At 51.6% G+C, this 27,665-nt stretch overlaps 2 protein-coding genes across 3 annotated transcripts in view; one reads left to right on the top strand and one right to left on the bottom strand.

The window, feature by feature from the left end:
- Positions 1-843: 843 nt before the first annotated feature.
- On the top strand, positions 844-12,751 carry CIMIP2C (ciliary microtubule inner protein 2C; the record flags this gene model as incomplete). The annotated part of the gene is made up of 4 exons (XM_080684972.1): positions 844-917; positions 9,304-9,565; positions 10,586-10,698; positions 12,607-12,751. The coding sequence occupies 4 exons, from the start codon at positions 844-846 to the stop codon at positions 12,749-12,751; spliced, it is 594 nt and encodes a 197-aa protein (XP_080541098.1).
- Positions 12,752-14,481: 1,730 nt separating this feature from the next.
- The window catches only part of CIB4 (calcium and integrin binding family member 4), a 36,158-nt gene continuing 22,974 nt past the window's right edge, over positions 14,482-27,665 (bottom strand). For both annotated transcript variants that reach the window (XM_080686489.1, XM_080686490.1), the window contains exons 5-8: positions 23,682-23,823; positions 17,042-17,151; positions 16,058-16,146; positions 14,482-14,622 (exon numbers count right to left, since the gene is read on the bottom strand). In XM_080686489.1, the coding sequence (XP_080542615.1) occupies positions 14,592-14,622; positions 16,058-16,146; positions 17,042-17,151; positions 23,682-23,823 (372 nt within the window). In that variant the 3' untranslated portion in view covers positions 14,482-14,591. The remainder of the gene's footprint in view (positions 14,623-16,057; positions 16,147-17,041; positions 17,152-23,681; positions 23,824-27,665) is intronic.

Here is a 27,665-nt window from a genome sequence, read left to right as displayed (position 1 = left end):
GCCCCCGGTTGCTGGGGAAGCAGGTCCAAGTCCAAGTTCCAAGCAGCAGGATCTGTGACCGTACCCTCGCCCTCCATGAAAGACCGAAGGCTTCTCCCTTCCCCCACCTAGCCCAGGGCTGGGGTCAGGGTAAGGGGAAACCGGGTGTGGGGTGCCAGGCAGTTCCAGGGAGGAGGCATTTTTACAGAGGACCCTCACCAGGCCTTCCCACGGCAAGCAGCCAGCTCCACAGATCTGGGCCGGACTGAGCTGCGGAATTGGAGGCAAATGTAAATCACACACTCCGCCCTTTCCACCATTTGCTTTTTGTTCCTATAAACTACTTCGTGGAGTAGTTTGAGGGGCCAGACGAGGCGAGAAGAAGATCATTTCCCTTAGCCAACTGGGCGCGCGGCCACTCAGGCTCCCAGAGTTGAGCCGATGGGGCTGCTGCCTCCTGCGCCTCCTCCAGAGCTAGGGTGGGTTCCAAGCCGGGCCGTGGCGGAGGACAAGGGCGCCCCCAGCCCGGCCTCCTCTTGGTTTCCATTCGTCCCTCATCTGAGCATCTCCAGGGCCGCAGCGAAACCTAGAGATGATCCCATTCCTGGATGTGAACGCGAAGCTTGGGGGCGGGGAGGGGGAGCGGCGATTTGCGGGGTCACCCAGAAGGGCACGAGGAGAATGGAGCATTTTCAGGGCGCGCCCCTCAGAAGGGGATATTGAGGGGGCGCATGGGCCCCAGAACGTGGAGGCTGCAGGGCCCCACGGGCGTCGCCAGGCGCGCGGTTGCCGGGTGACCGTGCGCTGTTGACCAGCGGGCGGAATCCCAGAGGCAGGGCTCGCTGCGCGCTCGCCGCACCCACCATGGCCTCCCGCAGCGCGGGCACCCTACTGTCCGAGTTCAATGCCGCCTACGTGCCCCCTGCCCTCATGCCCGGGTAAGGCACCGCCCTCCCCGGCAGAACCTGCGGTTCAGAGCCGCCGGAGGAGGGGTGGGGGGTGGGAGCCTGGGGGTGGGAGTCTCTCCCTCCCCCTCCGCAAAAACCCTCCTCCGTCCTGGAAACTCCGCCCCCGCGCCTTTAGGGTTTGAAGGAACCCCAGGTGCCAGTTTTTGGCCTGGCTGGGTGATCTTCTAGGGAGAGGGTGGCGCCCCCTGTAGGCTGGGCGCCCGCGGGGACTCCCTAGACCCCCCCTAGGTAGGAAGCCGGTCCTAGGGGCACAGGCCCGGATAAGGGGAGCCCCAGTGGATGGGGGCCGGGTAAGGGGGAGGAGAGGAGACATCGTGTGGGGTTGGTGTTTGGAGACGCCCAGGCAAGAGCGAGAAGGTGAGGAACCCCGAAAAGTGAGCAGGCTCTGCAGCCCCCAGCACGGTTTGGGGCACCAAACCGTGTCATTTGAAGAAGTGAAGGAGACGTGGTGGGCGCCTGGGGGCGGGGCTCAAAGACTCGGGCGAGCAGGACAGGCAGTAATGTCCAATGGTGTGCGCTGTCCACGGGCCTGTGTTCGGTTCTTCACACCCTTCCCCCCCCTCCAACCCGCCGAGCTCAACAGCGTGCTGGCTTTGAGAGTGTCCAGCCCCCAGCGCTGCCTTGTCTTGAGATGCAGAGTCAAATCTACCTTCCCTTCCTCTAGATGTTTTCAAACTCCAACCATGTAAGCTGCAAGCCTGATTGTTTTCTTCCGGCCTTTTCCCCCAAAGTGTTTGAGGTTTGTGCTCCCAACCTCCTCTCCAGGGTATAGGATTGTCTTATCTCTCCTACCAGTCAACACAGGCATGGAGGGCAGGAGCTGGGTTCTGAGAAGCCACCTGAACAGTGTCAGCACATCTGTATGAAATGAAGGAGTGAGTGAGAGAGTGAATGACTGAAATTAATGTCTTGAGAGTTCTGCAGGCAGGTTTTCCTGTGCTCTCCCCTGAGAACTGAACAGACTGAAAAATGAACACCAGACCTCGCAATATATTTTGTACAAAGTCTGGGTTGTTTTGAAGCACGGCAAGCAAGACATTCGAGGGGCTATGTTATTGAAATCATTTCTGCACACGGAGGTAGTGTGGTAACCAGGGGCTGGTCCTGGAGTTTTAATCCGCCCACGTGTGGTCAGGACCTCGGAGAGCTCAACTTGGGTTCCCATCAGACAAAGCTAATTTACCAGGTCACATTTTCCCACTAATTCACTCATTTGGGCATTCGTTTAATAAAGATGTGCCAAGTGCTTGGGATATGCCAGGTGTTGTATTAAGACAAAAACGGATGCCAGGGGGAAGGGGGGAAGGCTGGCCCTCGAGGGTTTACAGCCTTGGATAGCATGTTTATACCACATCCTGGGTGTTTATCATGAGGTTTGATTTTATACTTTGATGCATTTTTTCCTTAACCCCCCCCCCCACGGTCTCTAGTTTGAATTAACTCCCCCCGCCATGTTCCCCACTCTGTTTAGGTCTGTGTGTGGGAGGGTGGGGTGGAATGATTGTTTTAGAAGCAATGCCAGGATGCTTCTGGCCACCACACTTGTGTGCAGTTTCCTTGAGCACTCTGTCCTGTGGCTGAGCTAGAGACTGTGATAACAGGTGAATCGTAAACAAGGCTCTAAGCTTGGACTGGGCTAGTGTGAGCAGCTGAGCCTGGAGCTACAGCTTTCTCAGCCGGATCTTCCTGGGAGGGGTATGCCCTCCCTAAAGATCCCCATCAGTGAGGGAAGAACTGAGTTGTCTTACCTTTCCAAATGCTACCTCATTGGCAATTTTGTTAACTTAATGAAAGAATCCAAGAGTTACACCACGCTTGGGTAATTATTATTTTTGTGTCTTTCCAGACATTAATCACAGGATTTTCAGTGTAGCCAGTCTCTTCTGACACTCAAATCACCTCCCTTCCCAGTTTTATTCACAGAGGCAGAGACTATCCACAGCGGTGAGGACCTCAGAGACCATGTAACCCAGCTCTCTCTTGTTTTAGATGCCAGCACTGAGGTCCTGGGGGGACTTGCCTGAGCCCCAGGCTGGTGATGGAAGAGCTGGGCTGGAACCAGCTCCCTGATACCCTGTAGAAGCACCGTGAGCCCCCCATGTATGAACACCTACTATGTGGCAGGCACTGTGCTAGGTTCTTTACAAACTTTTAAGGTCATTCAGCAAGTTGCCCAGTCAGGTCTTTGTGATTTCAACACCCTCTCCCGCAATCCCTCCAGTTGTTAGCTATTATCCTTAGATCCCTGCAGTTTTCAAGGCTTGATTCTAGGCACTGTGGGAAACAGGATGCTTGTCTTCAGACTAGTTGGCCAGGATGCTTCTTCTCGTCCCTTGCTGCTCTGGGTGGCACAGCTCTCAAGCACCTTGCACTGTCGGGCCTGTGTCCATCCTTGCAGTGAGCAGAGAACACTTGGGGCAGAGTCCCTGGGATTGTAAAGCCTTTCAAGGGGTGAGACTGGCCTAGTGACTGACACTCTGTGCCTCCTGCTTGCAGGTCAGATCTGGTGACATCCATTTCCTTGACCTGTCTCCCACCGCACCTCACCGGGATCTCAGTGCAAACACTTGTCCTGACGTTGTGCATTCATTCATGCCCTGACTGCTTCTGCCCCTGATGCTCATAGCTCCTGCCCAGGAGGGAGGGCAGGAGGACTTGCACCCCAGTCCCTCCCTCCATCTGCCTGGAGTGGCAGCTGTGCCCATATCTGCCACTGGGCTGGGCCCAGACCTCAGGGGCCTCTGGGCCCTGAAATCAGTGCATTCTACACTTGCCATTGTCAAGGGGGGGGTCCCCCCCAAGGTGGCTGTGCCCCCTTCCGTGGAACCCCATACAACAGACAGGCAAACCAGGGTTGAGCTGGTAAATGTTTAACCATCAGCTCTCTGGGGAGAAAAAGCCTTGATTTGTAGCATTCACTCACATCTGTGCTATAAATACTCCTGCCACAGCTGATTTCAAGCCATCAATATGATGTCACTGAACAGAGTTGGAAAAAGATACACAGCAACAGGCAGCACACCAAGTCCTACCATACAGATGCAATCGACAGAAATTACCCCAAGGACAATAGTGAAGTGTATAAAATAATTAGGAAGTGATGAGTTTTGAGTATTTATTACCATTATTTTTAATATAATTTCTTTAACTGTAACTTTAATTTAATTTTCAATACTGGCCTGTTTAACAACAGGTTTGCAAAAATCCCAAAAATTTAGCTATTGGCTCTCTTGAGCCAGTATGAGCCGATATAAGCTGCCCCCAGCCCACCCCTGCCTGCTCCTGCCAACTCCTTCGGGCCTGCGATCTCACCTCCCAGGGTGAGCGAGGTGCAGCCAGGTGAGGGGAAGGGCAGGCAGATTTGGCAGCTGCGTTTCCGAAGCGCCTTCCATTTCAGCCCAGGCTCTGGCTCTGGAGGTGCAGCCCCGAAGACAGACCAGTGCCTCCTGGGGCACGAAACAGAGGCTCTCTGCTCAGGAGGATGCAGGTGTGTCCAGATAGGTAACCGATGCCTCTCACACCTTCCTGAAAACGGGTCACGGGCCCTGGAGAGAGACCTGGGCTTTGCAAAGGGACCCTGGACTCCAGAAGAATCATCAGTCCCTAAAAATGTGCCTCCATTTGTCAGTTCAATTCAACAAATATTTACAGGGTGCCATCTACTGAGTGCCAGGCATGCCAGGGATGAAGATGTGAGTAGAACGCAGCCCTCTCTGCCCACGGAGCTTACAGTTCAGAAGGAAAGAACATGCTAAGGGCCCAGGTAATTACCACTCAGCAGAATGCGGACTGGATGTAAGAGAGGCACAAAGAGTAAAGACAGTTCCCCGGAGGGCCAGGCCGGGTTCCTGGGCGGGTCAGAAGAGGCTCTACGAGGAGGGATGGGTAAGAGCACATGTGGGCAGAGGAGGAGAGCAGGGTCTTTTGGATGGAGGGGTAGCCAGTGGAAAGCCGGGGTGGGGGTGCCAGCAGGATATACGCCCACAACAGCAAGGGGCCTGTCTGGCTGGAGTGGAAACGCTGCGGCATGAAAGGGGACGATGAGACTGGAAAGATCTTTCGCAGAGGCTCATGTCAAGCAGGGCCTTGAGCACCTGGTCCGGTTTGTTCTCAATTTCATAGGCAATGGGGAGCCGGGAAGGCTTTGCTCAGGGGAGGGATCTGCAGAAAGTGCTGTGGAGAGGAGGGCACACGTGGAAGGAGGACACATTACAGTAACAAGTTAATTAGTTAATAGGGCTGCTCAGGGGATCCCGATGGCTCACGGTAATTAATTTCCATGTCAGCTATGGGGCCAACCTGTGGTATTAAGAGGCAGGGAGGGACTGCTCCCTGTCCCACAATAACCACTGTGGACTTGAGGGTGCGCGTGTGATGGTTGCCCAGGGGCCGGCCGAGCACTTGTGTGGTGTGCAGGGGGCTGAGGCACACGGGAGCACTGCAGGGGCCCAGGAGGGGCTGTGGTGGCACCGAAAGGGGCTGTTGGATGCCCCGGCATGAGACCTTCCCCTGTTCCTCTCCACATCCACCCGCTACACGGCCAACAACATGGGCCTTCGAAGGCTCTCCACCAGAACTGCCTGGGTCATGCTCAAGGCACACACATGCACACACAGAGACACAGACCTCGGCAGCCAAGGCGTGCCCGCTGAGTGCTAACTAAATGGGAACATTCGCACGTGTGCACGCACACATGCCCCTCCCGGAGCAAGTTCTGAACAGAATCCGGCAGAACCTCGCTGCAGAGGAGAGGGCTTCTATTCCATTGGAATGCAAATACCTTGGCATTCAGAGAAGGTGGAGAAGCGGGGAGCAGAGGGGGAGTGCGCAGGGAGCCCCGGGGGTGGCGGAGAGAAGAATCACAAGAACACGTCACATTTTTATAGCTACTTTCTTTAGAGGAGCGCAAACGCCACTGTGGGTGGGACGCTTTGTGGGAGAGCCAAGCCCCTTTGGAAACAGCATTCCAGGACACGGTGCCCCGGGTTTCTGGACGTCTGCCTCCGCCAGTGAACAGTTATTGAACACTTGTCACATGTCAGGTGCCGAGTGGGTCCTCGGGGTAAAGGAGAGCGCAGATTAGCAGAAGAAATGAACTAGCATGGATCTGTGGGGATGAAGGATCATCGTACTGTGAAGCAGAGATGTTGGTAAAGGGTGTGTGGTCAGGGAAGGTGGCAGAGGGCCCTGGCTCAGTGAGTGAGGGGGAAGTGCCCTGAGGGGCAGAAGGAGATAGGCTTGGAGACATCGAGAGCAGGTGGGGCCCCAGAGATGCAAGTAACATTCCTGGGCACAGGGCACCCGTGGGGAAGGGATATGAGAGGTGGGCCCCGTGACCTGCGGCGCATTGGAGAAAGATTGCTCTGGCATCTGTGTGGACGTCAGGCTGGAAGGGATGAAACTTGGCCTAGGACACAAACTAGGAGATTCAAAACTGTCCAGGTGAGCAATGAGAGAGACCTGTAGCAGGTGGGACAGAGGACAATGAGAAGGCCCTAACGAGGGAGCACGCAAGACTCGGGAAGGAGCTGGGTGTGGAGGACAGCAGGGACCCCTGGTTCCTGGTGGATCTGGGGGGATCTGGGAGATGGGGGGCCTTAACCAGGATGATGATATCCAGGAGGAGGAGCAGGCTAGTGTCAGTCGTTCTGAGTGTGGAGTTTGGGGGTGAGCCCTGGTGGACAGCTGGGGGTGTGGGTCTCAGCCATAGATTTGGGTGACTTGGCGATAGAAGTCTACCACAGATGATCTCCCTCAGAGGGAGTGGGTCTCTGAAAAGAGAAGAGAACTCTGGGTAACACCAGCACCCAGAAGATGGGCGGGGGAAGAGAGCCAGACCCCAGTCTGCTCCCTCCACCCTGAGGTTCTCCTCAAAGTCTCAGTCAATGCAAACCCTTCATGGAGCCCCCCCCCCCACATGGGAATGGGCCTTCCCCCCTTTAATAGCATTGGAGCTCTGACACAGGACAGCCCCTGCACACCCTGCACTCAGTAATACTGAATGAGGAGGTAGGCTCGGGAAGGAGGGCTGAGCGGTGTGGACCTTTGTCATTCCTTAAACACCCAGCACTGTGCCAGCACATAGTAGGTTCCCAGTAAAGGAACTCTTAATGCCACCTGACTCTTAACAAAAAGGTACCTGTACAAAGAAGAAAGCAACAATGCCACCCCACCCCCTCAATCCAAGCTCCTAGAATTCACCAGAATTAGCATTTGGTGCACTTCAGTCCAGGTTTCTTTTTATGTGTATAGTCAGATAAAAGACGACATGGATGGCCCAGCTGGCGTGGCTCATGGTTGAGCATCGGCCTGTGAACCAGGAGATCACAGCTTGATTCCCAGGCAGGGCACATGCCTAGATCAATCCCCAGTGGGGGAACCGGGGGCATGCAGGAAGCAGCCGATTTTCTCTCATCATGATGCTTCTGTCTGTCTCTCCCTCTCCCTTCCTCTCTGAAATCTATAAAAAAATGTATTTTAAAAAGATGGGTGGATGATAGCAAGATAGACGAAGCAATTTTACAAAAATATAATCACACTGAATGAGGGGTTACTTTAGCGTGAAAAGCATGAAACTTAATCTTACTAGAATTAACTGAAGAGAAAGATACTGACATAAAATGGAAAAACAGCTAGACTTAGATAAATGCTAATTCATCACAGGAGATATTAGTTCATAAAAGATCCCTCCGAAGGAGAGAGACAGAGAGAGAACATGAAAACCATCAGGGGGTTAGAGTCATTATGGTGTGTGTGTTTAATGACATGTTTCAATTTTCGATGCCATGGGTTGACTGCTTTAGAAATTCTTAGTCAGTGCACGTCCATCTCCCCTCTACCCACTCCCTAATTTCTGTTGTTTAAACTATTTTTAACTTTGCCAGGTTTTACATTTGCATTCTATTCTGCAACCAACCTTCACCTAGTTGCTCTTCTTAGTTCTGTCCTTAAACAGATTGGAAGCTAACCACCAGTCATTCTAACAGGGTCCATATTATTGTGTGTGTGGTTTTTTTTCTTTTGCATCATCTCTTAGCTGGCAGGATTTTGTCACTGAACACTACTTTCCCAAAGAGGGGCACAGCTGAAGGAGATGGGTACTCATGTTTCTGACTAGGACATCTGGGAGGTACTCTTCAATGAGATGAGATATTGGGGAAGGTGATGCTGGGAGATGACGCCCGGGGGACACCCAAGGGAGATGTTTTGTGTGCGACTGTCTACAGGAGTCTGAAGCTTGGCGGGAACTTCTGGACTGGATGTGTAGACTCGGGGTCCTCTGCACACAGGTGAAGGTTAAGGCCACGGCACACACATCATCCCTATGGTCCAGAGGACATGAGCAGAGGAGGAACAGAGGAGGACATTGAGAGGGAACAGGGCAGAGATGTAGGGGAAAACAAACGGACAATATGAGAGGACATGAAAAATACCAAGAGCGGTGTTTCAAGAAGAGAGAGGCCAACCATGTCCAATGCTGCAGGAAGGCCACAGGTGGCCCCGTCAAGAGCCATTCCGTGGCATCAGGGGCGGGGCCAGGTTTCAGAGGCTGAGGAGCGAAGCCCTCAGCTGTGCGCACTGGGAGCGCTTTGATCTCTGTCCTGCGCGCAGTCCGATGCTCATGCTTTATGGAAGTTGCTAGTTCTCCCCTTGTTTTGCCTAAACAAGGCCATGGCTTTCTGTGTGTCTCCCTTCCCCGGGGGCTCAGCGCACTGTGTCTGCTGTGCTCTGTGTCCCCAGTCCTGCTCAGCGTCCAGTCCGTCTCACGGCCTCCTTGGTTGCAGAGGGGCATGGAGGTCCTTCTGCAGCTCTCAGAGCTCCGGGACCGGGCCAGCTCCAGGCTGCCCCTTGTGCGGTCCTCCTTCTGGGAGCGATGCTGGAGCTCTCCAAGCCCAGGCCCCACACACTCAGCACCTGTCCCTGCTGTGCCCCCACCATCTTCTCGCATCCTCTCAGCCTCTTGATGAAATAACTGCAGAAGCTCAGAGCTGCAGGAGACCTCACATCTTCAGCCCCTGAAGGGGGCCATCGAGGGAGAGTGCCCGTGCCACCTGCTGAGCTGGGCCTCGCATTCCTCACCTCTGCTGGTCACTTGTCTCATTTACTCTCCATAGCGATGTGGCTACCCTAGAGGTCTAGGACATGAAGAGGTCCACACTCTTTCACTCACCGCCCCTGCCCCGTCCCCCCCCCCCCCCCCGCCAGGGACTGAGTTGGGCAGTGCACTGTAGGAAGCCTCTCAAGCCCCAGAGGTAGCCACGGGGCCCACTGGCCTCACCCCCAGTTTTAAGGGCCTCCTGTGGAGGTGGCTCTGGAGCCCTTCCCAGACCTCTCCCTCCCCCCTCTGCTGTCACAGATACAGAGGCCATGTTCCCGGTGTGGCCTCCTCCTTCGGCTCCACCTACGGCGCCACCACCCTCAAGTACTTCCAGGACTACCGCAATGCAGCCATGGAGAAGAGCCACACCCCCTTCAGCAAAGGCGGCCAATTCCCGACCATCTTCTCCCCAAACCCCAGCCTCATGCAGAGTCACTGTGTCCGCTGGCTGCGCACGCCCATCTACACCCGCTTCAACCTGGATAGTGACCGCTCCCTTGAGCTCACCCGCTTCTACCAGGTGGGCTGGGCCAGGGGAGACCTCTCACCCCCAGGGTCCTGATTTCCCCTCACCCAGGGGCTCCGGTGACTCTTGCCCCTGCTCCCCCACCACCGACGGGAGCGTTGGAGCCTTTGGGGATGTGCTGCTGGCGCCTCTGCCCTGTGGCCTCTCAGCCCTCTGGGCCCCTGCTTACCTCCTCCCTGAGTCAAAGGCTGAGAATTCATCCCCAAGAGGAACCACACATGCACAAAGGGCCCACTAAGTGCCCACCTAGCTCCAGCCCCAAGCCTGCTCTTGACTGTTCATGCCCACCTGGAGCCAGGTGCCCACCTGACACCTCCTGCTCCACAGGCCTCTGAGGATGTGCCCCCAGTGGACCTCAGCCCCAAACTGGACCCTAATTGCTCCCTAGGGAAGAGGCAAGTGGAGGGGACCTGCCCACTCCCTAGTGTTCTTGTCCGGTTGCTCTGGCCTGGTTCAGACCCGTCCTTGCGGGCACAGGTGCTTGGCTACCTCTGTGGGGGCTGGGCTCATCCTCTGCTTGGAAACCTCACTCTCACTCACCCCCTTACAAACATCCCTCCATCCTAGTCAAGGACATGGGTGCACAGGGAGCTCCAGGGAGGGGACCCGGTGGATGCCGTCAGATTCAGGTGCTGGGGGGCCATCTCAGTGGGCCTGGCAAGGCCTTGCTCTCCATCTTGGCTCTCACTCAGAGCATGGCCTGTCCAGGAGGGAGGGAGAAAGAAACACGCGGAGCACACCCGTGCCACCTGCTGAGCCGGGCCTCACATGCCTCACCTCTGCTGGTCACTTGTCTCATTTACTCTCCATAGCGAAGCTGGGGTGGTGCATGTCCTCATCCCCATTAGACAGATGAGAAGCCGGGCCCAGAGAGGGCACCCCGCTGGGGACTCCTTGGGAGCACTGGGGAGACAGATACCACCCCTGCTCAGGTACAGCCAGGTGGGGACTGCAGGTGCCCAAGGTCACTACTGCACACTCACCACCTGCCATCTCTTTCTCTGTCCCCTGTAGCTGGCACAGCAGCATCGACATCACTATCGAGACAAAACAGGCCTGGTGCCCCGGATCCCCTACTTCGTGCTGCCTGTGAAGGAGAGTGAGCGGTACCCCATCCCCACTGACCTGTGAGTGCCTGCCTTCCCGCCATCCATGCACTTAACAAACACATGTCCACAGGGCACCTGCCCTCAGCCAGGCATGCAGGCGCCCAGACTGAGAAGAGTTAAGACCTTGCCCTAAAGAGCCTTTGCCTTAAAGGCTGACAGTTATAGAGCAAGAGGGTCAGGGTTCCAGAAACCTCAGGATGCTAGGTATCTGTCTCCCCAGATGCACTGGGAGTTGGGGAGCAAACACCTTAATTTTTGCTAGGCTCCATTTGCAGGCTACTTCCTTGCAATGGCAGCCATACGCTGGTGCAGCGCCCTGAGCAGCTGCTGCCCTCTGATGGACATGGAGGATACTACACAGAACCGGGAATCCGTGCCTGGACCCCAACCAGACTTGGAAAATGTTCTCCTAAGGACTTGAAAATAGCTTTCAAAGCCCAACGGTCCACATGACAAAATGTGAAAGTTCCCCCGTGCCCACACCTCATGGCTTTTGTCCGGGAGAGATGTCCCCCTGCAAGATGATCAGGCACACGGTTTCCTCACTTTCCCTCCTGATGCCCAGGCAGGGAGATCAGAAGTCTATGCCATCAAGGTGTCATGTGGGTAGGGGACATCAGGAGTCAGCGGGCAGATCTTGGCTTTCTAACTCCATTCTGACCCCTTGCTTACCGCATGAGCTCTGAGCCTTGCCATCATCATTGTTGATAAAGCAGCAACTCTTTCCATAGAGGTTCCTCTCTGCCATATAGATGAGCTCGTTTTATGAATAGGAGCTCTGAGGCTTAGCAATAGTCTCGGAAATGTGTGCCAGGTGGCAAGTCTGGTGGGAGGTAGAACCCGGAGGAACCCAGGTCTCCTGGTGCCAACGCTAGGGCCCGGGGTTAGCCATCTCCTTGGGGTGTTTCTGAGTCAGTCCAAACCTGGAGACAGTGTGGGGCCTTTCCTGGAGTACCATCTCCTCTTGAAACCACTCTGGGCAGGATTTGCACCCCCCCACACACAGCTGTGGGGATCCCAGAACACCCCAGCTTTGTTTCTTCTCCAAACTGCCTGGCAACCTGTCCTGCTGCTGATGGCTTCACGCCCAATACAGAGGGCTAACCAGGTGGTAGGGAGTAAGAGGGTGAGTGCCTGCATTAAGCCCTTTCCTAGATTGCCTCATGGCCTGAGGCAAGTTCCTGGCCTTCCATGAGTTTCATCACCACCAACACCATCATTGTCATCATCACCACCACCACCACCATAACCAACACCATTGTTGCTATCACCACCACCACCATCACTATCACCAACACCATCATTGTCATCATCACCATCACCACCATCACCAACACCATTGTTGTCATCATCACCATCACCACCATCACCAACACCATTGTTGTCATCATCACCATCACCACCATCACCAACACCATCATTGTCATCATCACCATCACCACCATCACCAACACCATTGTTGCTATCATCACCACCACCACCATCACCAACACCATCATTGTCATCATCACCATCACCACCATCACCAACACCATCATCACCATTACCATTTCTTATAACATTTGTTGAGTGTCTGCTCCTTGTCCAGCATTATGTTAAGTGCTTTAGATGCATTGCATCATTTATTCTTCAACACAAAGCTAAGAGGGAGGTACCAAAATCAGTTTGTTTGATATGTGTACACTTCTAGCAAGAGTTGGGCCAGAATCCATCCCAGGTCTGTCTGACATCCACGTCTTCACTCTTAGCCACTCTACTATTGTGCAAACATAAGTTATGTCAAGTGCAGGGTGATGTCACACGTTAAGCTGATGAGCGACCAGCAGGGTCAGGGTCAACGTGGGCTGGGAAATGGGCAGGCGGGGCTTGGTTGGGCATTTTCACCCTCCCTCCCTGGCATAACACCGACTTTGTCTTTACCCCCAGGCCTCCTCTGAGTGCGAAGGATAAGTGGCACCTTTTTAGAGTCTCCCCCGAGAACCGGAAGGTCCATCAGACATTCCCGTCGGGGAAGAGGGTCTCCTACCAGGAGCGGCAGAGGAGAGATGCCTACTTTGAGTTCAGATCGTAATGCCCAAGAGCCGTGGCCTTAACCGGGCTGGCTCTTTGGAATAAAATCTACACCATGACCATCCCACACTCCTCTCCTCTGAGCCCCAGGAGCACGTGGCCGCAGCAGGGCAGCATCTGAGAATCACATAGCACTAGGTCTTAAGGGCTGTGGAATGCTCAGCCCAAGGGGTTCAAGCCAAGAAAAAGTGGTGCCCAGGGACCTGCTCACCCACATCTCCCCTGAGCGGAAGGAGGTAGAACTGAGAACTGCAGGGCTCCTGAGTCTCAGGTGCAGAGTTGCCTTCCACCTGCCTCCTGATGTCATCGAGGAAGCCCCGTTAGTCCATGCCTGAGAATGAGGGTGAAGGGACCCCAGACAGTAGCACTGGGTGTCATCTGCAAAGGAAGCTCCGTCCGGGCCCTGGCCCAGCATTGGTTAGTCCACACAATAACGTGTAAGAGAAGTGAAGTTATTGATAAAGACACTGAGGCTCAGAGTCGTTGCCCAAGCTCACACAGCTTGGAAATTATACTATCAGGGTTTGAACCCAGGTCTGACTCCCAAGTCCTGGTTTTTCCACTACACATCCTCCCTGTGGTCCATGTGGAGGCTGAGGGGCGGGGTGACGCAGCCCTTGGGATCCCAAAGGACTTCGTGGTGCCGGGAGAAGTGCATCTCCCTGTGTTCTCCCCAGACTGGCATGGACAGACTGGGTTGCCAGCTCCCCCCGGGCTGTTTCTAGAAGGAGATAGGCGGGGGAGACCCAGGACTGAGCCACTCTTCAAGGAATCTTGATGTTTCAGTAACCTCCAGGCCAGAAGAGGGCCCTGGGAATGGGTTCTGAGGCCACATGCCTAAGGTGGCCTGGGAGGGACAGGGTCCGAAGTGTGTACTCTCTCCAAGCTGCTGCTTTCCACCTTCTGGAAGGCTGCCTACCTGGGACAGGGGACAGGATGTGGGTGACAGCCCCTCAGTGGACTGGGATGCGCACCTCCGACCAGGTGTGTACCCACACCACAGGATTCCTCCAACATTCCAGGGTCCATGGATTTGATCAAGGGACTCCAACCAGCAACAGGGCCCTTATTAGCCATGAATAGTGAGACAGGACCTTTAGGCAAAGGGACCACTGAGGTTCAAGTACAGAGGGTGGAACAGCCCTTCCTGAGAGCCAGCATTTACATCCCTCCCCCCAGGACAGTGTAAGTAAGAAAAACCATGTTCCCACCAGATAGGCATCTGACAGTTCTCAGAGACCCCAGAGGGGCTTCTCCTGTGTCCCGGGGTCCCTGACCAGCTGGACCCCAAAGGGTCCCTGTGGGGGCCAAATTCATTCCAGGGCTTGGCCAAAGAGCAAAGCAAATAAACCCGGAATTCTGGTCACACACTCTCACATCTCAAGGGCGCCAAGATGTCTTCTCCCTTGACCAGGGCTGGGAAGCTGGGCGCCAACTGGAATGAGCGCTATGAGCACCTCTCCATACAGGCTGCATGGAGAGTCCTGGTGGACTTCATTCCATCTGGCCTGGCCCTGCTCGACGAAGGCTGGGGTGTGAAGCCTGCCCCCCAAAAGCTGGCCATTCCAGCTTGCTTGGTGTCAGCGGCGAACTTAAGCCCTGGAATGAGCAGTTCTTAATAAAAAAAAAGACTTCTATGTGACCCTGCCTTCAAAAAATGATGAACTGACGGCAAAGAAAAGCCTTTTCCTTTGCTTTATTAAATAAACAATATGCTGTAAGTGAGGGCGGGACAGGGACAAAGTCATACTTTTAATCAAGAGTCCCCTGGAGTCTGGAAGGGGTTGGATTCCAGTCCAGTGGTCCCCTCGGAGTCACCAGGTCAGGGATTTGTGGCCACATCAGCATCCCCAGAAGTGGATCCGAAAGGAGCTGAAAGAATCCATGAGCCACTTGGAGCCTGCCGGTCTAAGGCGCCTCTGACTTCCGGGCTCGCGGCAGTCCTAGCGGCATCCTCCCGTGCCCACCTCGCGTCCCTTCTCTGAGTAATGGCCAATTCGCAGCTCTCCCAAGCCAACCCAGCCTTCTTTGAGCAACTCTGAGCATCACTAGAATGCAAAGGGTGTTAGAACCTGGTGGTGCTGGAACCATGGGAAGAAATGGGAGAGATTCCAAGAAAAACTCAATGCCGACAGGATTCTGGTCTCAATTGTGTATGCAAGAAGAGGAATTACCCTTGGGTGGAGTGGTCCCAAACATGGACCCTCTTACAGAGAGTCTGCCCAAGCCACAGCCCCCGGCAGCCACGCTGGAGTGTAGAGCTTCTGCTCCATCCGGATGGTTAGAAGATGAGTGGGCACCTGCCCTGAGCTGTGCCAATTGAGTTCTCTCTCTGCAAAGTTGGAGTCACAGCTGAAGGTCATTACTTAGGAGTCACTGAGGGTCATTCAAAGCCAAAGAGATGTAAACTTGGCCACTGTGGGGAGGCCATATTTGGCCCCCTGTCTGACAAAGCAGAGATTGCTGGTTTGCATGTAGAGCTAAGGATGGAGTTGCTGGGGAGAGAGGCAGAGACCGGGCACTGTGAAGTCCCAGGTTCCTGACCAGTGCTCCCTGAGGTCTAGGTCTTTTTTGATTGGTTAGTTAAATAGTTTTGAATGGGCATTCTTTCTTGCCATCAAATCACCTACACTACGAGACAGAGGGCAGAATAGGGCCCAGGAGCAGCGGACGCAGGCAGAGATGCCAGGGCCGCTCTGCAGGGTGCCCTAGCAGGCTGCCTCTGGGACGGTGCTTCTCTCATCACCGGAAGGCTCCAAACAAGCTTGTTCAACACACCAGGGAAATATGGGGATGGCTGATTCTCTCCAGGTGACCATGAAGGCCCCTTTCTGCCCAGAACAAGGTTTGGAAATGCTTGAGTTCTTCTCTGAGCTGTTCCACCACCAGAATCTTCACTCCCCTTGCCCACCCCCAACTCCTAGTGACCCCTGGAGGTTGACGGGGGGAGGGGAGGAGAGAGGACTAGCAGTGGCAAAGGCAACTCTCCAGGTCAGTGCTAGAGCCCAGTGGGCGCTGGGAGCAGCACACAGATGTGCCGGCCGTAGAGGAGCAGCACCTGAAGTTGGACCACGCACATAGTTTGCAAAGCCTGGAATGCAGTCCTCCTCTCGCCTGGTAAAAACCTCTGCTTCCTGGCTCCTTCTAGCTTATCTAATTTCTCAGAAGTGCCAATTTGGAAACTCATGGACCCCCCCACCCCGGGAAGACAGAGGTGCCCCACTGGCCAAAGAGAGACTCAGGGTCCTCCCTGTACCCCACTATGCTGGGCATACCCCACCCCCATCCCCACTCCAGAACACCTTACTTCATGAAGTCTGGAGCCTTGTTCATCGCGTGTTCAAACTCTGAGAAAGACAGCATGTTGTCATTGTCCAGATCCGACTCGTTCAGGACCTGGCCAGGGCGGGGGAGGAGCAGAGAGGAGTCAGGTTCAGAGAGTGAGATGGAGGCTCAAGGGACCGGAGTTGGGTCGGGGGGTGGGGTGGCTAGTCTGGCATGCAGAGGCTCCCTGCCAGGAGCTTCACACATCCCAGAGTCCCTGACCCCTGTGAGGCAGGGGTTCTCCTGCCCCTGCTGCCATCCCAGCCCAGCCCAGACAAGGACATAGACGTGCAGAGAAATGAGGTCGTGTGCCCTGAGTTCTAGGACCTGGTGGGCTGGTCTCATGTGAGCTCTCTTGGTGCCTCCAGCACAACATGGGAGTGAGAAGAGTACAGGGAGAACAGGGTGACATCTCCCCCACCCACTCCTGCCACTCGGTCCCAAGCAGGGGCTCTGCACTGCAAGGGGCCCAGTCGGGTGGAGGAGGCAGTGATGACCCTCCAAGGTTTTAGTTTTGCTTCTGGTTTCCATCTGGACCAAAAGCACTTGAAGATCCTTACGGTCTTAGGGCAAGTGGACCCACGCCCTGTTGGGTTCGTGAGGCTGTCTTCATGTCCACATTGGACTGTCACACTTTGGACTGTCACTCTAGGACACCTGGCCATTATGTGATGCTGGATCATGTGGGGAAGGGGACAAGGTGATGTATTCATTTGATGCCAAGCTGCTGTTGGGCCGCCTGCCTGCAGTGTTGGTGAGAGGGACCCTTGGAATGGGTGGCTTGGGCATACTGTTCTGGGGACTCGGGGACTCTGGAAGGGAGTCATGGAAGTAAGTCCTGATCTTGGAGGAAAGACAGGAAGTTGGGGGGTAGTTGCCTCCAGCTTTCAAGGCACCTCCCTGACTGCCATCTGGGCCTTTGGGTGCTGGCCTGTCCCACCCAAGCCTGTGCAGCCCAGACACACACGTGGCTCGTGAGGTCGGTCAGCAGGTCCTCTGACACGTCATCGCTGTTGAGCAGTCGAAGGACAATCCTCTGCAGGTCCTCCTCATCAATGAAGCCATTCTCATTAAAATCTGAAAAGAGGAGGCAGGGCCTGAGAGCAAGGAGGCACCAGCCAGGACCCCACAGACTCCCATAGCCTGTGGGATGCCACAACCCAGCTGTCCCAGGTGGGTCTAGAACCTGGCACTCAGTAAGACCGGGCAGGCCTGAGGAATGGGCACTACAGCAGCAAGGCTGGCTGCAGATGAAGGTGGTGCCTAATCTATCTCTATATATAAAAGGCTAATATGCTAAGTGTCCGTCTGGGTATTGACATCACGTGGAAACACCTGGCTTCCTCTCCGTAGTGACTAGCCTCCTTGGAGTTTCTTCAGCCCAGGAACACAACTTGCTTTATAGCCAAGTGGAAACGTTTTACACTGTAACCAAATGTCTGTGAAGCATTTTCCCATGCCTCATCTCATTTGATCCTCACAGAAGTCCTGGAATAAGTAGATAGGAGACTTGGTGGAATCCTATTTTCTTTTCATTAGCCTGAAAACGGAAATTTAGAAAGCTTAGAAACTTGACCTGACTGAAAAGAAGTAAGAAATGGTGGACCTTAAAAATGACTTCAGATCATGGAATTCTCCATGCCAGAGAAAAACTGTGTAGCTGCCAGAGATCTTGGGCGCTATCTTGCATAAGCCACTTGGGGTTCCCTGTCATCTGCCACCAAATTTAATCCTAACGAATTAATGACTTGAGCCTCAGTTTCCTCATCTGTAAAATGGGTAATAGCAGTACCTCCACGCAGTTGTTGGGATGATTAAATAAGAAAATACAGGGAAGCCAGCTGGCATGGGGTTCGGAATATAGAAGATGCTTATTAGATATAATAGAGATTCAATTCTCTATCACTTGATGATTATTAAATTCAAAAAAGAATGCAAACCTTGGAAACTGTGTAATATTCTGCTTTGAAGAATGACAGCTGGAGCTGTATGTGGCCCAGAGTGGAGGAGTGAGTTTGCTGATGTCACAGGACCCTTCAGTGGTAGAGCCAAGACTTTTGTCCCTGTTCCCCACGGCAGGATATGGATGTGGCAGTTGCAACTAACCAGCACCCTCACTGAGCAGGCAGCTCCCCTGGCTGGGTGTTTGTCAGCCTCAGGAACTGGAGGCTAAGGCCCTAGACCAGTGGTCGCCAAACTCATTAGTCAACAGAGCCAAATATCAACAGGACAACGATTGAAATTTCTTTTGAGAGCCACGTTTTTTAAACTTAAACTTCTTCTAACGCCACTTCTTCAAAATAGACTCATCCAGGCCGTGGTATTTTGTGGAAGAGCCACACTCAAGGGGCCAAAGAGCCGCATGTGGCTCGCGAGCCGCAGTTTGCCGACCACGGCCCTAGACGCTCCCCCAGGCTCCCCCTGCACGGCTCTGCCATCGGACACCATGGGTAATGGCTGCGAGCAGGTGGAGGGCGCGGAGGGACTGTCAGCAGGCTGAGGCAGCGAGCCACCGCAGTGACATGACTCTGCTGGGAGAAGCTCCGCAGCCGCTCCCAGGGACCCCGCAGTGTCCCAGGCATCCAGCTGGCCCCGCTCCCATGTGCAGAGACTGCAGCAAAGCGACATGGTTTTGGTCCTAAGCCATCTGGAAACAAAAGCATTTGCTGGAGTAAAATGTAGCCCTGGACAGTTCCCCTCCTTTGGGGGTGCAGCAGCCTGGGAAAGGGCTGGGGCCGGAGCTCCAGGCCGCTGGCCGGTCCCTGGGGCCTCAACAGCCTCAGGACCTGCAGCCTTGAGCCACATGGGGAGGGGGGAGTGGGGAGTGGGGAGCTTCCTCTTGCTGTTTCCCAACAAGTGGGAGTTTAGAAAGCCGGTGCAGTTGGGGCTCAGCCTTCAGGTCACCCCAAAACATTCTTACCATCATCATTCCAATCTCTCTGTCATATTATCCTTGCAATTCACAAAGTACTTTTGCAAAAATTAGCCCATTGGATGGAGTCAGACAGGGCACACTTTCACTCTTTTATTCCCATGAGAATTGGGGTTGGCTCCTCCCCAGCTACCAGCATCCCTCCTGACTATGTCAGGTCTTGGGAAGATCTGCCACTGGCGCTCTGGCACCTGCCTGAGGGTAATTCACATCTAGTGGAAGCAGGTGCTGATGGGAGCAGGGAGGCAGTGCTGGGATGCTGGTCTCTAACAGGTAGAAAATCTCCCCAGAGATGCTAAGGGGGAGAACTGATCAGCTGGAGGCCAGGAGTGTCCCTCGAAGCAGAAACTGGGCCCAGGTATGTCCTAGGTAGGTGTGGCTGGCCCTGCTCTGGATTCTTGACCAATAGCCATTCTTACAAAGAACTGCAATTCTTGTTCAGGACGACATGGTCAGCTTAAAACATTCCGCTTTCTCCCTTGTAGTTATGCGTAGCCACCTGGCATCGTTCTGGCCATAGTTGTTGGGCGGGGCTTCCAGGAAAGTTTGCTAAGGGAGAGTGGACTTAATCGCGCCTTCGGATGTCCATTGTGTCCGTATCTTTTCTTCCCTCCCTTTTCCTTTCTGCTGGAATGAAGGGGAGATGCCTGTAGGCAAGCAACCGTCTTGTGACTGGGAGGACCAGTCTCGGACTAAAGATGGCAAATCGGGAGGCTTAAAGGCACAGGGCCCTGGGTTACTTCCTGGAGCCATTCCCTGGCTCCGCACTGCCTGGCTCCATGATGAGTTTTTTTGTTTTGTTTTGTTTTGTTTTGTTTTGTTTTAACCTGGATACTCTTACTCATAACTGAATGCAATCCTAACTGATATAGTCGGTCAGAGCAATAGTTCTCAAATTCTGCTCCAGTTTAGAATCACCCAGGGAGCTTTTTAAAGGCCCAGCAAACAGGGCCTACCCATCAATCACCATGACATCAAATCTGCAGCAGGGCCCAAGCACCCTTAGGTCGTGAAAGCTCCCCAGGTGAGTCCAATATGCATCCATGCCTGCAAACCAGTGGGTTAGAGCTTCTTGAACTTTAAGGTACAGAGGAACCACCTGATTCAGTAGGTAGGGGGTGGGGCCTGAGAGTCTTGATTTCTAACAAGCTTGCCAGCAATGCTGATACTGCTGGTGCATGGGCCACACTTGGCGTGGCAAAGGGTTGGAGCACTGAGTTCGGTCTTTGGACTTTGGCTAAGAGTGATCACCACAGCCATTACCATCTTCCTCTTCTCCTTCCTGTCCCCTTCTCTTTTCCCTTCTACTTTTCCCTCCTCTTCCTCCTTCACTGCTGTCACCACCACCTCAATATATTGAGCAGCTACCACGTGCCCCATCTCTAATCCTGCTGACAACTGTGTAAGGTGACAGATCTTCTGAGTCTGGGCTTTGTCTGGGTGTATCTGATGAAGCCTGGGCATTTATGAGTCCCTAGGCATCTGTCTGCAGAGCTGATGTGCATGAAGGCTTGGCACTTTTTGTTTTTGTATTTGAGCCCAAGGAGGAAGGAAACCATTGGAGGGGACCTGGAGAGGAGGGGTGGAGGAAGATACAAGGACAGCGTGGAAGACAGGTGGTGTCTGCCCTTGATCGGATCTGAGGCACTCGGCCTGACCTCTTGGGAGTGAGGGCATTCTCCGCACTTCTGAGCCAAACACAATTTAGCTCCTGTGCGTTGAAGCCTGAAGAGAATCGGCTGCTCTTCTGGTTCCCTGAAGGTTTAAGTGGTTTTGTTTGTTTAGCTCTGGAAACCATGGAAAGACAGCGGAGGCAGACATCGGAGGCAGCGGAGGCAGACATTCTCTGGGGGCCTCTGCCCAGCCTACACTTCGCCATCTCGGAGAAGTGTCCCCACTCCTAGCCTCTGCAGCCACGTCTGTTCCTGCGATTCTGCTTCTTCTTGGCCAAGGTGGATTGGACAAGGCTGGTCATCTAACTCAGGGGTAGCTGGATCACTGGTTTGGCTGAGCCAATCAGCATGGAAATGAGAAAGAGATGCTTGTGGCTCGTCAGAGCGAAGCCCGGAGACCAGGTGGGGGGCCAGGACAGTCATCTTCGGCCCACTGGGTCAGAGGCATAAAGGTCAGATTTGCAGAAAGAGAAAGTGCGCAGAGAGAAGCAAGGGTGAGAGATTAGGCAGCCACAGAGAGAAAGGAGAAAGTCTCACCTCCGGACCATCTGCCAAATATCTTTCCGGCCCTTCCCCCCCTCCAAATATCTTTCTGCTCTGTTCATTCTTTCCTCTCCTCCTGAGACTCTAATTGATTATATGTTAGACCTTTCTATTGCCCTATGTGTCCCTGAGGCTCTGTTCCTTCTTTCTCTTAATATTTTTTCAGATTAGATTATACTCCTATTGATCTAGCTTCAGGTTTGCTCACTCTTTCCTCTGTCACTTTGATTCTCCTGTGAAGCCGTCCAGTGATTTTTATTTCAGATATTTTATATTTTAGTTATATATTTTCCACTTGATTCTTGCCGTTTCTATTTCTCTGCTGAGAATTTCTATATTTTTATTCATTGTGAACATACTTTCTTTTATATCATTGGGCATGGTTATGATAGCTGTTTTAAGATACTTATCAGCTAGTCCAAACATCAGGGTCATGTCAGAGCCAGTCTCCATTCTTGAGAATACATCAATTTTTAAAACAAGTTTTGTATAGTGACTAATTTTGGATCGTATGTTGGACATTATAAATACTTGCTTGTGGAAATTCCATATTCTGTTATATTCCTCCAAAGAGTGCTACGTGTTTGTTTTTTTTGTAACAGGCCGCTGGTTGGACTCAAACTGCTAGCCCTGTCACCTAGGGTCCTTGTTAAAATGCAGTGGCAGCTCCAGTCTCAGCTCGGTTATGTCACCCTCACCTCAGCTGCTTTGAGTCTGCCCGTGGACATGTGATGTAAAGGTAAGAAGGAGATCTGGGCATAGTTCTTACACAAAATGCGGGCACCCTTTCTCTGGCTTTCTTCTTTCATGGACTCTCCCCTTCGTTTCATTTTTCAGGGGAAAGTGCCCCGACTTCTTGATTCTTCACATCAGAAACTGTGCAGTTTCTGTCAGTCCTGCCTGATGCTGCTCACTGAAGCCCACCCTCAGGCTAAAGAAGTTTTCTTTTTTTATATATATATATATTTTATTGATATTTTACAGAGAGGAAGGGAGAGGGATAGAGAGCTAGAAACATCGATGAGAGAGAAACATCCATCAGCTGCCTCCTGCACACCTCCCACTGGGGATGTGCCCGCAACCAAGGTACATGCCCTTGACCGGAATCGAACCTGGGACCCTTCAGTCCACAGGCCGATGCTCTATCCACTGAGCCAAACCGGTTTCGGCAGAAGTTTTCTTTTTTTAAAAAGGCAGGGGAGAGGGACCCTCAAGTGTCATTTCTTTCTTTCAAGCGTCAGCCCCCTCTGGAATCCATTTGCTTTTGGTAGCTTTCCAGTGCCATCAAGTAGTTACTATATTTTATTTAGAGTTTTTGATTGCTATCCATGGAAATGACTGAAATAGGAGCTTACCCAGCTATTCTCCGTAGGGAAATCTGTGATTGTGATTAAGTCTACTGGATACTGACCCTGAGGACACACAGGATGCAAACAGAGCATTAAGCCCTTTTTATAGATGAGAAAACCGAGTCCTCACCGGTCCTCCTGGCCTAAAGCTCTTCCACTTCATCCTCCCCAAGTCCACGTGGGTGAGGCAGGACTAAGATGGTGTCTGCGTGTGGAGGAGCTGGCAGGGACAGGAGGCAGGCGAGGTGCCAACATGGATAAGCCTAAATGAACAAGTCCTTTGGGGCCAAGGAATGGTCACAGTGAGCTTAAAGCCTTGCCCATGGTCTGTTCGAAGGCTTCCCGAGATTTCTTTGTTTCTTTCGTTTTGATTCCTTTTGAGAATGGCAGGCAACCTCAGCCCGGAAGAAGCAGAGTCGCAGGAACAGACGTGGCTGCAGAGGCTGGGGGTGGGGACACGTCTCCGAGATGGCCTGCTGAAGGGCGGAAGTTTTGCAGAGCCTTATGGCCCAAGACAAAAATCAGAGGCAAAAAGGAAGTCATTGGACCTCAGAGATGATCTGTCTCAACTCCCCTTATTTAGAAAAGTGAAATGATTTGCCCAAGATTACTCAGTAATATAATGGCTACATTTCAGTGTTCAAATCTCTTAAGTTCTGCAAAACAATCAAAACTGCTTTATACCCATAATGTAATCTATCTCTATCTCTATCTCTATCTCTATCTCTATCTCTATCTCTATCTCTATCTCTGTCTCTGTCTCTATCTCTATCTATCTCTATCTCTATCTCTATCTCTATCTCTATCTCTATCTCTATCTCTATCTCTCTCCTGCCCACACCAAGATCATGAAATACCAATGACCATTTGTTTGCCTTTGATGACATAGAGGAGAATGTATCAATCCTTTGGAATAATAACTCTGAATTCTGTTTTTAAAATCTACAGTCTGGACAAACATGATAATACTCTTAAATACCCAGTAAACCCCAAATTAACACCATCCCACCAATACACTGATGTTGATGGATTCCAGACGTGGTGTTTACTCTATGGCACGCCCCCCTCCCCCCTCCCCCACCCCATCACTCAACCCCCCACAGCACTCACCATAGATGCGAAAGGCATACTCGATCTTCAGGCTGGGGCAGGCCTGCTCACTGAACACCGACGCCATGCCCAGCACGTCCTCAAAAGAGAACACATCGTCGTGGGAGAACACTCTGCAGATTCGGTCTCTGAAAGGGTTGGCCTGTGGGTGGGGAAGAAGAGGAGGAGAGAGTTCTACCAATGTCAGGTTCGTGCCTCCCTGAGCCTTACTTATCTTACAGTGTAATGAGTTTGAGAGGAAAATAATAGCAACAACCTGAATATTGGAGTCAATGAGCTACTCCGTGAGAGAGAATATGGGATGATAGAACAGGCTTACCATCACTCCTCCCACTGCATCTCCTCCTGCACACACCTTCCAAAGGTTATTCTTTTTTATGGTTACTAATTTTTCTCCATTTTTTTGAATAAACTTTGAGAATACCAAAAAAATAATAAAGAATGGGATACAAATTGTTTGTAATCCATTCTCCAGTGTTAGCCACTGGCAACATATGGATGTAGAGGTCAGCCAGGACTGGGTTTAAGTCCTGGCTTCACTATTTGCTAGTGAGTGACCTTAGCTTCAGCAAATTACATAATCTCCCAGAGCCTAAGCTTTCTCATCTACAAAGCAGGGTGGGATAATACTGTATCTGCCTAATCGTTTTGTGGTGAGGATTGAACAGCATAGCTTTAAAGTTACAGAGTGACAGATAAATACCACTCAACAAATGATAACTATTAGTTACTACCGAACTACTATGGATATCAACAATTTTCTCTTTTAAACCAAACTATCTCTCAAATTATGAGCCCCATGTGAGTCAGGGTCATGTGATTTTAGGAATCCCCGGTGTCCCTGACCTGGGTCTGGCCAGGGGCACGCAGGAGAGGGCCCTCTGACGCCTGCCTGAACCACAGGGTTCTGAGCAAACATCCAGCTCAGAGGAAACTTAGCAGATATCCACCCAAAATGAACTCAAATTCTTCTGACTCTTCAAGATAAAAGTGACTAATTTGAAAAGTGAGTAAGAGCATATTTTGAAAATGAGATTTTTGTTGTTGAACACATGTGTTGTCACCTAGAAAAAAAATGCTTGTAGTTGCATACCTGAGAATATTAGACACAGATTTTTAAAGTCTGTTTGAAAATCATCCAAATGGAGAGGGTCAGGGGGTTTTGAGCCCATTTTTTAAAAATAGGAAAACGCAGTGCTTTCCATTTAGCTTGTAAAGTGCTGCTGACTGACATAAGAGATGATGGGCATCTACTAGCTTAACTTCAATAAAAAGCCCTTAATTGGTGGATGAGACTGATAATGAGTACCATAATTTAATACAGCCAACGCCACATCTCTTGTCTTTGGATTAGCTCTGACAGCCATGAAAAATAAACTCAGCTAGAACAAGACCTCCGAATGTTCTGTGTCAAAGGTTAAAGCAAGATTTCACAGAATAATGAAGCCCATCAACCACATTGCTTTTTCCTTATACTATTGTATTAACTATCAGCCAACGATTAAATTGTAGGTGGAAGAAATTTTGTTATATAAAATTTTGCTTTATAAAATAAAATATTTTATGTAACACTGTATTTATATAAAATATCTTAACATATTTTATGTAATCTTTAGCTTTGATAAGTTAACATTAATATTATAGTAAAGGCACATCATTTATAGGTAATATACGTATATTATGGGTGCACGTTCCACATTTTTCTTACTGCTGGGATGCACGGAGACCTCTGATCTGGACTCACCCCTCAGACCCCAGATGTGTAAGTACAGCCTGGAGGAGGAGAGGGACTTGCCCAAGGTCATCAGCCCAAGACCCAGGTCTCCTGAGTCTGCCTGGCACTGTTTCCCCCGTGGTGCCTCGTGGCAAATAAACATCAGAGAAAAAGATGATGATGGAGGCAGAGCATGTGACCTTTAAAACGTTGGAAACCTTGGAAGTAGAACCATCTTCAAATTTTCACTTTAATAAAAAAACAACAAAAACCATTTTTTTTGACACCAAGCACAAAAACAGAGCCTAAATCGAAGTGCAGGGAGTTGCCGGAGAGCTCTGTGTGGTGGGTGGTGACTGTCGATACAAACGTGAGAAGCATTGCAGGAAGGTAGGAGCAAATGCTGTGGGAGGGAGAAGCCAAGAGGTCAAGGTGAAGGCCACTAGGAGCCATCAGGCTGGGGAACGATGGAGGAGCAGGGGACCCTGCCCCTGAGAGGCCGGGCCACAGAGCTATCCATCTTCTCACCTCCACACCCCTGGAGGCCAAGGGAGGGCTGGGTGTCTCTGGGAGGCCTGGTGGACACCTGCCAGGTGGGCGTCCAGGGCCTGTCTCTGTTCCAACCATGGCAGCTCCTCTCTCCCCGAAGCTCCCTGCCTCATCGCTTCTGGGAGGGAGATGTCAGGGCATGAACTTCCACTACGATGAGGTGTCCTCAGCACAGACGCAGCGTCATGCAAAGGGATGCCAGCGGCGCTGCAGGGAGGCTTTCTAAGGGCCCAAGAGATGCTACCTCCGTGCCTCGCCCAGCTCTCTATCCTGAGCCAATGCCAGCTCCGCCGGTGTCCTGGGCTCCAGCCCAGCCACCAGCACACAGAAGAACAGCTGGGAAGAGGCAGGGGAGAGAGCTCATGAGTGATCCCAGTGCCAGTGTACTGTATTCCAGATTTTTGTGGCTATTACTTTAACAACCTGGAGCCTGAACCAATAAATTCCAAGGCCTAACCAGAGTTACGGCTGCGTTCACGTTCACACCCGTTGAGAAGTCTTCAATCCTCCAGAGGAGGAAGGAGATGACAGCTGACAAAGCAACGCTTTCCTTTGAGGAATAGCATGCACCCCCGTGTGCAGGCATTCTGAACAAGAGGATATAAACACGTCCGTGTAGAAATTTATGCAGGTAACTCAGTAGTGCAGTCTCCATCGATGCGTGATAAAACCAGAGACGGCGAAAATAAACCCCAAATGCTGGGGATTTTTTTTTTTTTTTTTTTTTGGAAACAGAAACTACAGTTTGTTGATAATAAAACAATTACAGCCCCTGCCAAAAACCAAAAAAGTTAATGAACAAGAGATTTGATTTGAAGATGAAAGTCAGAGGGAAAATATTTGGACTTAGCTTAAAAATATCTCCTCTCCATTTCCCCAGCTAGCATGTAGTCAAAAAGGCCTTTTGACAGTTGCTGGAAAAAATTCACACAAAAATACGCTAGTGACTCAATAACGACATCACTGACGTACTTCCATTTTTTAAGGTCTCCTTTAAAAAAAGAAATCAAACAGTGCCATTTCATTTAAAATTTCTCATTGCTAAGAAAGCTTTCTTAATTTTTAGTGTTTCTTTTTTTTGAATAATGTTTTATTTTTGTTCATTTTCTCTGCTACCAACTCTTTTTTAAAGGATATGATTAATGTTTATATTTTTAACAGATGTAGAGCACCTGTCAAGGGAAGGAGTGGATGGAGGTCTCTGCTGGGAGGGGTACAGAAGAGGCCAACCCCTTCTAGGTCCTGAGTGGAGGCCTCGAGTTACTGGGGGAAGTGCTCCCCGAAAGGCCCCTCATGGTTTTGTGCAAGCTTGGGCGAGCAACCATTGAAAAAGCTACAAATAGGCTACATATGTTTAAGAAAGTAGAGACAAGCATGATGAGGAAAACTATAAACCCACAGATTCAAGAAGCTCAATAAAACCCAAGTAAAGTAGAAGAAAGTTGAAGAAAACCATACCATGGCACAGCATAATCAAATTGCTAAAGGCCACTACTAAAGAGAAAAATGTTTCAGGAGTGAGGAGGGGATAAAAATGATAATAGATTTCTTCTCAGAAACTAAGCAAGTCAAAAGACAATGAAGCAATATCTTTAACTCTCTGAAACAAAACAAAACAAAAAAGCTCTCATCCTATTGTTCTATACCCAGCAAAAATATCTTTGAAACCTAACAGCAAAAAAACTCTTTTTTTTTCTGACAGATAAAAGCTGAGTGACTTC

The sequence above is a fragment of the Plecotus auritus genome (assembly GCF_963455305.1).
Source record: "Plecotus auritus genome assembly, chromosome: 8".
In the NCBI taxonomy this organism is placed as follows: Eukaryota; Metazoa; Chordata; class Mammalia; order Chiroptera; family Vespertilionidae; genus Plecotus; species Plecotus auritus.
The sequence above is the reverse complement of the archived record's forward strand: the minus strand, read 5'-3'. Positions and strand labels throughout refer to the sequence as shown.